Source organism: Syngnathus scovelli, chromosome 15 (genome assembly GCF_024217435.2).
Source record: "Syngnathus scovelli strain Florida chromosome 15, RoL_Ssco_1.2, whole genome shotgun sequence".
NCBI classification, from domain to species: domain Eukaryota; kingdom Metazoa; phylum Chordata; class Actinopteri; order Syngnathiformes; family Syngnathidae; genus Syngnathus; species Syngnathus scovelli.
The window spans coordinates 444,860-460,713 of record NC_090861.1 but is presented as its reverse complement, the minus strand read 5'-3'; the positions used below and the strand labels follow the sequence as shown (position 1 = coordinate 460,713).

At 45.9% G+C, this 15,854-nt stretch overlaps 2 protein-coding genes across 5 annotated transcripts in view; both read right to left on the bottom strand.

Annotated features, from left to right (window-relative positions):
- Positions 1-930, bottom strand: part of rbm41 (RNA binding motif protein 41) — a 28,918-nt gene extending 27,988 nt beyond the window's left edge. The window contains exon 1 of the mRNA XM_049742498.2: positions 601-930. The gene's annotated coding sequence lies outside the window, so the exon portion shown is untranslated. The remainder of the gene's footprint in view (positions 1-600) is intronic.
- Positions 931-1,082: 152 nt separating this feature from the next.
- Positions 1,083-15,535, bottom strand: klf5l (Kruppel like factor 5 like). 4 transcript variants are annotated; one of them, XM_068653163.1, is made up of 5 exons: positions 15,467-15,535; positions 10,953-11,331; positions 6,183-7,128; positions 5,624-5,683; positions 1,083-2,224 (listed from the first exon to the last, which is right to left on the bottom strand). In XM_068653163.1, exons 2-5 carry the CDS (start codon positions 11,094-11,096, stop codon positions 2,046-2,048), a joined length of 1,329 nt encoding a protein of 442 aa, XP_068509264.1. In that variant the 5' UTR covers positions 11,097-11,331; positions 15,467-15,535; the 3' UTR covers positions 1,083-2,045. The 4 variants fall into 4 exon arrangements, with proteins under 4 accessions (XP_068509264.1, XP_068509265.1, XP_068509266.1 ...); XM_068653164.1 differs by lacking the exon at positions 15,467-15,535 and having other exon boundaries at positions 10,953-11,089; positions 11,174-12,341; XM_068653165.1 differs by lacking the exon at positions 15,467-15,535 and having other exon boundaries at positions 11,174-15,218.
- Positions 15,536-15,854: the final 319 nt, after the last annotated feature.

Here is a 15,854-nt window from a genome sequence, read left to right as displayed (position 1 = left end):
CAGGACTATTCTCACGATGACGATTCTCATCATTTGTTGTGTCATCAGCTAAGGAACGACGTGTTTAACTTTCACCGATTTCCCAATCTTAAAGACATTCAACGAAATATGTATTGACGCTTTCTCTTCTGTGTGGATAGCATTTCAATTTGACATGGCCCCAAAAGAAACCTCGCTGTCACTTTCCAACTAAAACCACATTTTGTATTGACAAAAAGAATTTCTTATTTATTCTGGATGCTTTCTATCAACTTTGCACTTTTTCAATGGACTTTTCTATGAAAATAAAGCAAAGGGGTTGAACGAGTGTTAACCAAACTCATTTACAATTCTTCGCTCCCATAGAGCTTTCTTTTCTTTAAACCTCATGAAAATCACTTGACACGATGGACTGACTCACCTGCTGTGTAGCTCAACAATGGGCTAACACAGATCGAGCAATTTCGTAAGGCAGTTCAGATGAGCAAAAGACTACTAGCAGTGAGTTGACAATGGGTCTGTCACAATATGTCAACATTAGTTAGCTGCTTAATTGTATTTGAGTTGCCGCCTCACACTTTGTCAGGCTGACTGGCCTGTGTCGTTCGTGGTTGGACTCACCGGACGAGCTGCTGGCTGGCTGGCTGGCTGGCTGTCTGTCTGGCTGGCTGTCTGTCGGCCTGTCGGCTGAGCACCGAGGTCGTCAAACACGCCCGTCCGTTAACTCGTCTTCATGTGCTGAGACCTCCTTCACACAATATTTCATCTTTTTCTTAGCGTTGTTCTGAGGCGACGCTTCATGGCGTTTTAGAAAGTCAACTTGTACTTGTGATGCTGATTGGCGCCGAAAACAGGCGAAGCAGGTGCGCCCCTTCTTCTTCGTTGGTGTCACAAATGTTCTTCTTCGTGCCTTTGGCCGCTTTGGAAAAACAAACAAAAAACCAAAAAAAAGGAAACAAATGGTTTATACTCAAAGCTTGTATAGCGATCTTTCTTCAATGCAAACAAATTCGATCAAATTACATTTAAATGACATCTTTTAAGTTGTTTTAAAAATGTGCTCTTTTTGACACTGGTTTTGACCCAAATGAGCAAAAGGCAAGTCACACGTTGACATTTTTTTATTATCTCATTGCAATTTGTTTTAACTAAAAAAAACAACAACAACTCCACAACGGCAAAAGCCTTTTTTGACAAACATTCCGATTCAATCCTGATGCAAAGTCGTAAAAACCCCAAAAATATTTACAAAAAGAAATGAATAATTCAAGACACTTTTTGTCATTTATGTACACATTGCGGTCAGAGAACTCGAATCCTTACAAAAGCATGAAAAAGTCATTTTAGCATTGAAATAAGACAATTTTATTGCAGTGCTCTCGTGTGTCGATGATGGAGGCCTACAAAATATATTTGGAAAAATATTTTTTTTAAATGACTGGACAAAAAAATGGCACCAGAAATATTTGATTAAATACATTGGTTGCCATGGAAGCAACGGAACAAACAGCAGCCAATGGCTGAGCCCTGTGACCTCCAAAACAGGCAAAACCAGTCCATGACTAAGTCTAGTTTTGTTTCATTTTTCTTTTTACACACTTAAGATAAGTTTAAAGTCGTATAAACAAAATAGGGGGGGGGGGGGGGGGCAATTATTTCTTTGCATATGCACAATAGCTATAGAAACATTATTTACACGAGAGCAGGGGCGGGGCATCCACCTGTCCCACAGAAAGTTTGGGAATTTGTCAAAGAGAATTAGCTGAGATGGAATATAAAAAAAACTGCCACAAAAGGTAACTTGAAAATGACTTTACAATGTACACAAAAGGCAAAGAAAGCAAACTTCTTGGCAGAGCAGATCAGGCAAAGGCTTTTGTTTTACAATTGAAGTTAATTGTGCAAGTCAGAGATGTTTGCGCTCTGCTCTGCACGTTTTTTTGTTTGACCAGATTTTGCAAAAGATGTTTTGTGATTAGGAAACCGAGAGAAGAAAAACCGTGACTTTTTTTCCGATTTGTCCGCACTTCCTGCAGCGAATTGCGCCGCCTCTGGTTGAGGCGTTCTCAGTTCTGGTGGCGCTTCATGTGCAGGGCCAGGTGGTCCGAACGTGAGAAGCAGCGGCTGCAGGCCACGCATTTGAAGGGTTTGGCGCCCGTGTGCTTGCGGTAGTGTCGGGTCAGCTCGTCAGAACGGGCGAAGCGCCAGTCGCAGTTGGCCCACGTGCAGCGGTACGGCTTCTCGCCTGACAACCACAACATGACGACGGCTCAGTCAAAAAAAACTGACACAAGCAGCAAAAACAAACTACATATATGGCATCAATGTGCAATGCAAAGACGTTTTGGCTGGCAGTATGAAAAATAGTGGCAAAAAATGACTACGCCCAGGCAAAGTCCACATTTGAAGACCAGCAAATGAATATGTTTGTTCCCTTAGTAATAATAAGGGGGGAAAACTTGAAAAGGTGAAAGCTGATGAGCTCGATCCAGCCAGACGTTTAATGAACCACACCCAAACGTTTGACATTTGAAATGTGCAGGTGCCAAAGTGCCAGCTAATCATCAACTGACTGACTGAGACGGACGGAGTTGAGAAAAAGAAAAGAAAAGAAAAGAAAAGACGTTGAATGGGCTCCTATGCAAACATACCAGGAGAAACACAAAAGATTACAAAGCAGGAAGAGAGAAAACATATCAACTGAAAAGAAGATAAGAAAATGAGATATTAATTCAGTTAGTCAAGCTTTTCTACTTTGGAGCAGTGAGCAAAGAGCCTGACTTTTCAGGATGTCACAGTTGATCCAAATAGTAGTTGTAAAAGGAGCAAGCACACATGCTAAGCTCACTAAATGCCATCAATAAACAGCAGATGAGCTGAAACAACTTCCTGTAATATGAACACGATCAAAACACTTGATGAAATCCACAGCTCGCAAAATTGCTCCACACATCTAGTCAGTTTCTACCATTACCAGCAAACATGCTAATTGAAAAAAATAACCAAAACAACTAAACTAGTGTATCTAAATATCAACCAGCAAACTTGCCAGCTTCACCAAATCTAATTTTATCCAATTCATACCAATCAATATTTGTGGCAAAATAAGCTAGCAAACTAGCTAACTTTCCAAAGTGCGATCTATTGTGGGTTCATTGGGTCAAAGTGGGTTTTCCTTGGCCGAGAAGCCTACCTACAAGCTAATCCTCCTATCAGCGAGTCTTTTTGGCCGTTTGGGTCATCAAGCGCTCATTACCGACACCGATTAGATTAGCGGCCAACTATTGACCAATCAATCAATCAATCAATCAATCGTGACATGGGCAAGTCGTTAACGGCGACGGGACGAGTCCAAAGGGCAGGCAGCAGGTGACCACAATGAACTGGCACGAGCGTCGATTTACAAACGTTTCCCCCCCAAAATTCTCCAGGCTCCTATCGGAACTATACGATACAATCGAGTACAATGTTTGCACGGTCAAAGAGCCCCGCAGGTGTGTGTGTGTGCGTGCGCACGCACGCTCGCTTGACATAGATTATGATCCTCCGTAAATTGGCGGCTGAAATCCGACTCGAGCTGGATAAACGCTCTCGGCTGGTGTCGTTTTCAGAACAAGCTTAGGGAAAAGCTCAGCTGTCTTTGAGGAGGTCATTAGTGTATGATTTAGATGTCCAGAGATGAAAAACTAGCATGACTTGTCCCAAAAAATACAATCAAAGAAATGCCACATGAAGTAAGCTGTAGCCAATACATTCAAATCACACTGATCGTTTCTAAGAATTGTGCGCCCGACCAAAATTCGCCTATGCCAAGCGAATGACCCGAATTCTTTTGTCATCATCCAACTTCACCGTGTACGTAGAAGTAGCACTCAAAAGTGTCATTGATAAGCATTGAGCGCTCAACTGTTTGTGCAGCTGGCAAATTAGAAACCTGAAACACTCAAGCACAAACACGCTAATGTAGCATGTCTGCGCATAGAAGCGCCTTCCAAACGGTCCCGTCAAACACCACAAAACAAAACACGGCAAAAGTGCATCCATCACTCGCTCGCTCATGCACACAAAAGGCTTTTTGTGTCCTTTGACGTTTCTCTTCCAATGGGAGGATTGAAAAAGTGCAACGCCATGATGTCATCCAGTTTGCGCTCCATCTGGGCTCTTTCATTCCTCTATAAGTAAGTCTTGTATCACGCTAGTAACATTTTACAACTCCCTGCACATGCTTTTACTCAGGCAAGGAATAAACACTTAAAAGGCGTTCCAGGACGCCCATAAAAGTCTTTATCAGCTCACCTAGTGTTTGGAAAGAGGGCTGGTTGAGTGTGTGCGGAGGGGTATGGGTGAGGGTCCGGTCCGGACACACAAGTTCACGCTCAAGGTTGCCCCACCCCACCCCGTACACATATGTGGGAGGGGCCAATTGTTACGATAACACATTTGTGAATGACTTGCTTTACTGCCACAAAGTCCATCGAGATTTCGAATCACCTTCACGAAAACAACAAGACAAGTACATTGCTCAGCTTGGGCTAAAGACCCCAGCGGGGATTTCCAACCCAGATCCTCTGGACTCTGGGCCAGACTAGCAAACTACGAAAGTCTTCATTGATCCTGCGTAACACCCTGGACTTCAATCTTTGGGCATGCTCGCATTCGATCTTTTGACAATCGAAGCGGGTAGCACCCTGAAGGATATGGCCGATTTAGTCATGCCTGTTTTTTGGACTGCGTGACAACCGATTTGAACACAGAACGTGGAAAGCCGCTTTGGCCACATGCCTCACTGTACCGCCATAGAAACCACCGTTGAAAATAGCGCAGCACAAACATCGACGACAGCGTTCGAGTTTCTTCTCTTGCTCCATTTAGCCGTAAAGACCTTGCCGTTCCACATACTTGACTCGTGAGTCATCGCCATCGACCGAACGGAACAAAACAAGACGGGACAAGTTCAATTTTGCAAGTGAAACCTGCTAATGAGACGCTCTGACCACACTCGGGCCCTTTGGCTGAGCTGGCGAGCAGCTATTCTATCGAGCTATCTTCCAAGAGATGGCTTTTCAATACATAGCTAAAGATCTAAATGTGAACTACATTGCTAGATTGTGGAACTGCTTTGTAGGTACAGCTCATGATTCAGACGGCTAGCATTGTTACACCCGGCTCCGTTTTCGTTTTTGTGTTTAACTTTCTCACTGCGCCAACTTTCCCACGGGACCCGTTTGTGTTATCTATTTATGACATTTACACTCTTTCAGTGTCACGCTTTTGAGTGTATCGCCATCTTACCAAAAAAAACTAACACGAAAAAAAAAGAAATCAGGGTGGAGTCACCTTACAAGGGTGTCATATCGAAACCGGCCTTGCATTCGAATGCATATAGCGACGACAACTATGCCCCTCAATCTTGTTCTGAAAAGGTCTAAAAAAGCAGGAGTAACTGGTTTTGGCCTTGGCTATTCCACATTTCCCTTTCCTCCCATCCACGCCCCCTTTCTGCTTTTTCTTTCTTGCCGGGCAGGTTTGGACATGTAACACGGCGAGAGAAAAAGTGAGTTCTTTTGCTGTTACTCGGGGATATTAGCACACTTGCTTACAGCCTTATTAGCTGTAGTTTGGATGTATTCATTTTTATTCTTACCCGTGTGCGTCCTCTGGTGTGCCTTCAGATGTGAGCTCTTTGTGTAAACTTTTGTGCAGCCTGCAAAATGAAAACAACAAAAATCATAATGTGAGTCAAGCTGATGGTAGAGGGGGAAAAAAAAAAAAAAGGAAAAACAAGTTGAGCATCTTGGTGAAACGACAACAAAAGTAATTGGCACCTTGGATGAAAAATTTGCATATGAGCGTTTCAAAAGGGTACGCCGTGTGAAAGGAACACGTTGTGCTTGAAATCTGTGCCAAGGAGGAAAAAGGTACTTAGCAGAGGTGAACGGGCGAGCTGCTGTCTTAAGAAAAATGAACATTTTATTGGGTAAATGAAAATGACTTTCCAATAATAGCCGGTAAACGCTTTCGGTTGTTTCATGGGTACTTCACTCGATGTGTAGATGCAAGGAAAGTCGCTCATTTGCTATCTCGAGCATTTTCTAAATAACGCTGATAAACCTCCACGGTTCGAATTTCCGTGAAAAAGCGGGATTGGCGACACAGAGTGCGCTAACTAGCTTTCAAAGGTTAGCTTGGAACTGGTTAAAGACCTGGATAGTCGCAGAAGTGAATCCTCCTCTTCTCCAGCTCCGGGTTGTTCCGCCGGTTGTATTTGGGTCCCGTGAGGACACCCTGGCCGTGCGTCATCAGCATGGCGTGATGAGACAACCCCGTGACTTTTGTCCCAGCCACCAGATGCTGTTGGTACGGAGGTGGCGGCTGGCTGGCCAAGCTCAGCAGCTCGGCCTGAGCCTCGGGGCTGCCCGGCTGCGAGTTTGGGGGCGAGGGTGGCAGGCTGTGGGGGCCCGCGTGTTGCTGGCTGGATGCCTGGTAATAACCGTGGTGGGCCCCCAGCTGGTGCTCAGCCAACACGTAGCCGCCGGCGTTGCACAGGTTGAGCATGGTCCGACAACCGGACGCCGAGGGCGCGGAGTGGGACAGAGTCATGGTGAGGTCTGCTGTGCTGTTGACAGGCATGTGGTAAACCTGCGGCTGGGGGGCCGGGGGTCCTATGTGAAGCTCCGTGTCCAAACTCTGCTGCTGCTGCTGCTGCTGCTGCTGCTGCTGCTGCTGCTGTTGCTGCTGCTGCTGCTGCTGGGACCCGCCGGAAAGGGCGACGCCTCCGGTGTTCAGGTCCGGCTTGATAAAAACACCGTTGACCACGGGCGGCACGTTGAACACCGAAGTGAAGTCCGGCAGGGCCTGGGTGCCGGCGGCGGAGGAGCAGGGCACCTCCAGTCCGGGCTCTGTCTTGATCTGCATCGTTGCCAGGCTCTTGGAGTTGTGGCGGTAGAGACCCGTGCGCAGGTGAGAAGAGCTGGGGAGGATGACGTTGATGTTGAGGCTGTAGGGAGCGCCGCCGGGCTTGTCCTCGGAGAAGTACTCGTCCACCACCGAGGCGCTCTCCCGCCGGTACTTCTTGTCGCTCAGGTCGATGGCGGGACTCAAGAGCGTGCTGGTGATCTGCGGGAGGTATTTGTCCATCTCCAACTGGACCTGCAAGAACAAGGCGCCGCCGACAATAAGAAGGAGAAATCCGTGGACCAGGTGGCTAAGTGGAAGCCTGAGGCTACAAAATCATGACCACTCACTCCGTCAGTGATTTGAATGGAGAACAATCGCAGCAAGGATCCCGCCTTATAAAGCGCCAAGCCTTGATCTGAACAAAGTTGCGGCGGGTGAGCTAAGGATCAACTGTGAGATGGGCCGGAAGTACGGAAACTCCCCCTTCTCGTCCAATAAAGTCAAAAAGGGAGCTGATAAGAGACTCTTACTGTTTTGTTATCATCGGACGCCAGGATTCATAGCGGGATCAGTCAAGCGCCTTCTCCAATTATTAACCAACCGACTGACTGTTGATGCCTGGAGACATTGTTCAAACCTGAGCGAGAAGGCTTTGGATTTCTTGCGCTTGTCCTGTACTGTGTTTGTCCAAAACATTCTTAACTGTGCAGCATCTGCTGTGATGCAGACTTTGTACCGGTGCGGTGCGGTGCGGTCAAGAAGGAGCTGAGCCTAAAGGCAAAGCTCTCGATTAACCGGTCGATCTACGTTGAAACTGTTGTGCCATAAACGTTAGCTAAACATGCTAATCATCTGTGTGTTAGCACTAACGCGACCATCAAAGCATTTTTCCATCTGTTTGTTGGCAGTCCATTGTTTCAAACGGTGTTAGCTCAGCAGGTTATGTCTACTATGAATGGATATCAGATGCAAGATATGAGTAAGCAGACATTTTTCAAGCATCATGAGAGTGAGAAAATGTTTCTTGCGATGTCTTAGTCAGATTAGCTTCCTGGTAAATGGCTCATCTTCATTCCAAAGGTGATTTTTTAGGGGGGGGGGGGGGGGAGTCTTTTGTTTTTATTTGTCAATTTTCTCAGACCTTCTTCTTTGTGTCTATTTTTACGTTTCACTGCATGGCTTGCATGCCTCCCTCTCCCTCTCTCCCTCCCTCCCTCCCTCCCTCCGGCCTTTGTTTTTGGCTTGTCTGAGTCCGTTGGCTTCCACCGACGACACACCCGTGTGGAGAGGATTTTTCATTTGGTGTCTGTCTAGCTGACATGCGCGTTACAGGATTCATGTTTTGCTTCTTACGCCAGCGACTCCGGATTACGAGCTATTCAAACAGAGGAAAACACCTTTTATTTCTTTCATTAAAACCGTGTCTTGTCTGGTCTTGTTCAATGGCTGATCCCAACTTTATATCAGCATCAAAACCTTTGAGACTGCGCTGATATTTTATGACGCAGTGAGCGATAACAAGGCTTGTTTTGAATTACTATTATTCTCCATCGCTTCCTCGCATTCTGATTTCACTCCAAAATGAACATGACTCAAGCTACTACCAGGAAACTGCTTTGCTAACATCGAAAACATTGACTCGGTTCTTAGTTTTAAGACTTCCTGATGGAGCAAGCGATAAGTCGTGTTGGAAAAAACAAGCGAGTTTCACTTTCTTGTAGTATTGGCGTTCAAATCTGAAATGCAAGTGGCAAAAGCATCCATCAAAAAAAAACCAACAAAAAGGTCATTTGTGAGCTTTGGATGAATAGATTTGAATTATATTTGAAATGATTTGTACACTAGCACAGAATTGTGCGATTTGGTCATATTTGATGAGCTCTTGAGAGGGAGCCACCTTCCAAAATGTGTTAGGCGAACATGCTAAGAATATGAGACGCTCGACGCTTAGCCATTAGCTTCAGCCCTAACCCTAGCAAAGTAGTCAAACACAAAAGAATGTTAGCATAACCACACTGCGCTAAACGTGAGAGCCATTACCCGCAGGTAGCTAAACATGCTAATCGGCGACGAGAAATATTCGCCGACTCACCATGAAACTCTTGAGCGACAAATCTAGATCAACTGAATTGCTTGGATTTTTTTCCCTCGCACCCTTGATGGTCACTTGGAGATCTCAATCTTTTATCAGCCAAAGACTAAGCAAGAACAATGGCCACAATCCTTTCCAAGGATGCCGCCAGAGTGTGACGGATTTCTGCATGGCTGCTTTGCGTACATGCAAATACTCCTCGCGTGTTGTCGAGGAAGAAGAAAGAGCGGCGCAATGAGAATACCCCCGAAAGAAACGTTTCCCCTCCCAACATAGTTACGCCGTATCCGAATATTGATCTGCAGGGGATCATTAGGCGTGACCGTCAGGTTACTGTGTAACCGGCGCCGTCGTCTTACGGCCGCTGATAGAAGGGCTAAAGAATCCCGTGAGTGCTTTCATATGGGTTACTCATTCTGCGGTTATGGCTGGCAGGACACCAAAGACGTTCATGCCGTGAAGGGACATCTTCATCAAAGCAACATTAGGCTCGTGCAATGTGGCGCTGTGTAAAAACACAAGAGCCCTTTCTGAGGTCGTCACGCAATAGCTCGTGTTTTACTTCAACGTCAAAGACAAACAAACAAATGTACGGGACTACATTCAAAAAAGCGAGGAAGGCACGCTGAAAATCTCCCGTCGAAAAGATCAGAGTTCACTCGGAGACGCAAATATAAGAACCATGCGGCCGAACAAAAGCAAGCACATAACAGGTAAACCTGTATGACCCCCCCCCCCTCCACATCCACACACACACACACGCGCACACTTGACTTTCTCATGGCGGTGGGCCTTTGACGGCGGTGCCTCGAGGCGGCTTATGGAGATGCGGGCCCTGCTCAGACAGGTCGGACCACATACTGCTGTCACGACACTGACTAGACGCTCACTTCAAACCACAAAAAAAAGGAATAGAAATGAGAAGAAAAAAAAAGGTCTGGAAAAGATCAAATGGAGATAGCACCAAAAAAAAAAAAAACTGAGCAGGTTTACAGTTAGCATTTACAGTTTAAGTGGTGAGGTAAGTGGGTCATGGAATGGCCCCACAGGAGCTTTTAAAATGATCCGCTGTGCAAATTCTACTTTTGAACAGAACAATTAAACCACAAATGTATGATTTTCTTGTAAAAAAATGTATGATAATAAGGACTGATGTCTTTTAGCAAAGATATGCAGCTCTATGCATCTTTAACAAATATTACAACAATTTTCTTTTTACAACACTGACGTATTTTTGTGACAATCAACGTCTTCTACCACAATTGGCGCATTTTGAAAACAATTCAATTTGCATCGTCACGTCTAATGACAATCAACAACAATGACCTTTGACTTTGCAGCTCTGCCTGTTTGATGCCAATGAAACGTCTTTTAACCACAGTTCTCATCTACACGTTTGACAACATCTCATCTTGTCATGTCTTTTGATGCCAAATTGCATTTTGGCGACAAGCAACAAGGTCTTTTTCCGCCACTGAGTGTCTTAAGTTCAATTAGCGCAGTTGCCGTCAAAAGGTTTCTTGCAGCAGAAGCTTAGCCCTGCCTGCACTATTTGCAAGCTACTGGCCACCAACTTTCAGGCGCGGCGCGGCGCGGTGCGGTGCAGCCGGACCGGCGGGCGGCCTGACCGGCGGGCGGGCGGGCGGACGGGATCTCCACATCATTCCTGCCTGGCTAATTCAACTCGCCGCCAATCATGACATCGCATGACGAACGCACGATGTTCCATGAGAATGAATACATGCGGGAGTTCGGCTCTCTTTAAACGTCCGCTTTTTGTCTCTTTCCAACACCTATATATTATCTTTAGAAGACGTCAAGCAGGACTTTAACCCGCGCAGGTGAGCGCGCGTGTGTGACAAGAGTAAACACTCACACGCACACGCACACACACACACGCACACACACACACACACACACACACACTGAGCGAGGAGAGGAGCTCCGCTCCGCTTCACATCGACGGGTCGGCGGAGACTCTCACCCCGGGCTTAACGTCTTCAAACACGGATGAGTCCTCGGCACCGTCCGCTGCTCCCGACATCCTCACCGGCTTTAGCTGCGTGAAAACCACCCGCTCGTCGCTCCCCTGCGGCGTATTCATGACCGGCCCTACACTCGCTGCCATTTCAAAAGGTTCACTTAAGGTGAAATTCTTGTTTTAAAAACACATGTATTGTTTTTGGGGGGGTGGGTTATATTTACCGCAGCTGAAAGAAGCGACACAGTAAGTCCAGCAAAGTCTTCCGCGCTCTTCTTACCTGTGTGATCTTTTACCTGAGCTCAAGTAGAGATTCCAACTACCAATCAGATGAGGGCACGGGGCTCGCTGGCCAATCGGCTGCGAGGAGGGCGGGACACACCTGAGCGTGAGCAGGAAGCGAGGTGCAAGCCTCATGTCATCAACACGAATAAATCATATTTTCACTTTTCTCATTCCTTGAGTCTGCACAGTGAAAGAAACAGCACGTTACTTGCATGTGTATATTACTTATGTTGCTTTACTACAAAATAACGGTGTTCAATGCAGAATAAAGAAATATAGAGTCGCTTTTTGACAAAAGTTATACATTGAATAAGAAAAATAAGGAAGGTTGCCTTTCTCGTTCGCACTCTGCTTGGCATGTAAAGATCACGTGGGAAAAAAAATCTACACTGCTCTTGAAGTCTTTAACAGTAATAACACTGGGAGGTTCCCTTTGCCCTTTTCATTTTCATTTAATTGCTGCCAAATGACATAATTGCACAATGGTTTAGAATGAAAAAAGAAGTTCAGTGGATTTACGTCAGCAAGAAACAAGACGATGGATCCGAGTCAACATTTGTGGCTAAAAACTAGCGTTGCCCAATTAAGTTTTTCCTGCAGGTCTGAACGGTGTCAAGATTTCCAGGCAAAAAGGGACTAAATACACATTTCTTCTGTCTCCATCTAAGCGGCAACATCAAAAGAGCCATGAGATTAGAACCGGAATAGTCTGATTCCTCCCTAATGGCGACCTTTTCTTAATGGGGATCCATCAAAACACATGGGCAGGCTAACGCCCTTTATTGAGTTTGGGGACACAAATAGTAACCAGGCAACACCATTGTGTTAGCAGTTTGGCGAATGAGCAAACATTTATTCATTTTCCAGATAGTTTTGGTAGATTCTAGCGAGCGCAATGACAGTAGGTTGGTCAAGCTGGTTAGCCGAAATGCTAACGGGAGCCCAAGTTACTATCCTTGGATGAAGCTCCGGGGTTGGCAACACGAAAGCTAAAATGACGGCACGCTGTCGTTTGCGCATTAGCCAAATATTATGCTACCAACGTGAAGCCGAGCTACTGTCCGTGGATAAAGCCCGTGGTCATCCGCGTAGACATTTGAAATGAAAAAATAGATGACTAAAATGTTACTATTATGTTACAAATGCTACTGCCCAGTTGTAAATCACAGTATTAAATAACATGACATATGCGGCGTGTCAGTGGGTGTGTTGAAGACAAGCGGCGCAATTGGTTGCCCGGCCGGCCTCGTATTGACCGAGGGCGGAAACGGCGAACAGTTTGCGATTGTTCTCAGGAATGACGCCTCCTGTTTGCCTTCCTTTAAGGCCACGCCACGCCACGGCTGAGGCATTGATCCACTTTGGTGCCGCTTTGTCAAGTTCAAGACGAAAAAATGTCAAGAGGGTCCAAATAAACCAGGAGAACAGTGAAGAAGTGACACGGTCAACCAACACCTGTATATGATCAACTCTATTCATTTTCATCAATCACATTTGTTTCATATAAATCACGTTCTGTATCTCGTTAGCATACGCCGTGTAGACTGCATTTGTATCTCGTTAGCATACGCTGTATAGACTGCATATACGTATCTCAAATCAAAATGTTATGTATTGATATTCAGCTGACGGTGGAACATCATCCGACTTCACAGATATGAGATTTGTTGCAAAGCCATTCTTCCTGAGTGTTGTTGTTAGTCACCTAAATGTTGAACAGAGGCTGTGATTTACCGAAGTCAAATTGGCACGCTCAAACATGGCGAATAAAAAACTCTTGAATCTTCTGTCCTGCCCCTTCCTACTTACTTCAGAGATATGTATTAGATTTGTTGCAAAGTCATTCTTCTGTCCTGCCCCTTCCTACTTACTTCAGAGATATGTATTAGATTTGTTGCAAAGTCATTCTTCTGTCCTGCCCCTTCCAACTTCCTGTCACCAAAACAAATGACTCCAAATTCTTGTAGCAACTCAGATGTGACGCAGCCTCAGATCACCGTCGTTATGATTTTATAGCCGCCGGCCGTCAGACGTTTTACAGCCTTGCCTGTTCATGGCTTTACGTAAAGTCCCCAGCGCCCAAAAGAATGACTCATTCAAATAAATAATCGATTCTTGCAAATTTCAGATAACAAAATCAAACGATTGGTCAATTGCACAAAATACGTAGCAGGCAGCTACAGTCGACTGACTTCTGCGACATTTGCAAGAGTGGAACTTGAGAAGTTTTAAGAAATCATTAACATGAGAGGAGGCACAATTGTCTTATCAGTAGGAAAAGGAATACACTTTATGACTCCGCGTCAGGGCTGTATATGTCGCCGGTACATTGCACAACACGCAGATTGTGAGAGAAGAAACAATTGTCAAATGGAAGGAAAAATTCCTGCTAATTATGTCAATTATGGTGAAGGAAGTCAAGGTGAAAAATGCACAATTGGTTGCGTGTGACATGACAGCAAGCCAAGAAGCTGCTATATTTCACCATCACCAGCCGTGACCATATTTGGGCGCAAGGAAGTCCCTGGAATCCCTTCTGAGATGACGCCACCTTGAAAACACGGGAACTCAGCAACAGGTCGGCCAAACGTTCCTCCAAAGATGGAAATCTCTTGCCCTACCATGTCACCACGGGGGACGGACGCTCATGATTCATTGTTTCCGTGTCAAACGGGGAAAACGTAAACATCGTAACGCTCGTATCCTTTGAACAGTTCCTACGGATGCAACGTTTCTCACGTCGTAGTTTGTTCAAGAACAAAAAGGCCGTTTTTAGCAAGTCGGCAATGTCTTGTTGCTAGGCAGAATTGGTGGGGCCCAAAGCCCATCAAAAAAAGAGCGAGCCTGGCACGAAATTGGAGTTGACAACATTCCCAGGGAGATTCCCAATGCGCCGTGTGATCGACCGACCAGCATCAGCATCAGCTCGTGTGTCACCTAACACCACCTTACACTTGGCGTGTTAACAATAGTAAACCGATGCGGCATCCAGTGGAACGCGATATGATAGATACGTACGTACGCGCGCGCGCATCTCGTTGGCCTCAACGCCGGCCGTCTTGGCACACGCGCTCCCAGGCTAGCGACACATAATACTTGCCGTCGCGTCGGCAGGCCCGTTACGTCCGCCTCGCTCGCTGTCGTGTGATGATGAATTAGCCGCCGTGAATTATAAACGAGCTAACGCCGTTTGCAACCAACACACGGCAAAATCCAAGTCGGCCGCGACGGAGTCCCAATACAAAAATGTGGCTGCTTCAAACCTAATGGGGTGAGATGTCTGATCACCATTGACTGGTCCAGCCCATTTCACGGTGACTGGTGAAACTGATGCCGACGCTCATTGCTTTATAATCGCTTGTCAGATGGATAAGTCTGACTCGGACTTCCTCGATGGAGTATTTGATCCGACGGTCCCATTTTACAACAGCGCACGCACGCAATAAAAGTTGCTCCACATTCAAGGCTGACCGACCCACGACCGGATGATGATTTGGACGTGTCTGAACAAACGCAAAATGACTTGACTTCCTTGACTGTTGCGTCAAATGCAACATTCCAGGCTCAGACGGCGGGGGAGTCCAACAGTAGAGGACTTCCAGCGTGATGGCCGCGGGGCAGATGAAGCTGTACGGCTGGCTCAACATCCATTTGTGGTTTTATCACCTTGTTCTTTCAAGTTCAAGGTGGATAAAGGTACAAAAGAGGACAAGATAGACACGCTCAACTATGGATCAGGGACCACGAATCCAAGACCGTGGACCGGAGACCGTGTTTTGAAATGTTTGTGTGCAACAAACCATTTTTAAAAATATCGTTTCAGGAAGACATTTGACACGGAGTTTGACGTCCGCCAACGACATCCGTGACGTCCTTCGTTTTACTTGTGAATCCGTAGGTGTGCTGAGTCACACTTGACAATGTGCCTGCAAAAGCCTGCACACGCACAAAGCGGCGTTTTACACAATCTGCACCGCTGACATTTGTTTGAGGAGCCGAGAACAAAAGATTCGTCTTGGCGGAAAACAAAACACGGTTACTACAGCAAACACAACTCAGGCCGTTAAGTATATTAATTATAGCTCTGGATGAGACACAATTTTCTTGGCAGCCTACAACATTGCTAGGGAGGAGCAACCAAGTACAAGGGTATCGTCATTTGCAGTTACCTTTACTATTTCTTCTTCTTACTCAAAGGACTACAGTAAATGTCTGTACATTGTACCCCTTGCCAAATCTGGCAGCTAGCCGACCGGCCAGGCAGGCTCTTCCTCCAGCTTTCCATCGGCTTCAACGTCCCCCTGCAACAGGCGGATGGATACGTACTTTTGAGTCATATAGCTGCAATGACAGCAGCTTTGTGGTGGCCTGTATGGTGGTGTTTACTTTAAGATTACTGCCACACACACACAAAAAAAGACTGGCTATAGCGCAACCTTTGACCGGCACCATTGTGACACTTACTGTATGAGAACATGATGAATGGACGAGTGTTCAAACACTCAAGCCTGAGAGAGTGCGGAACTCCATCACACTCAAACTTTGTCCAACACGTGAACCAGGACACACCCAAATATCAAGCTCGTGTATTGCAATGACTATATAACAAATCGTTCTTTA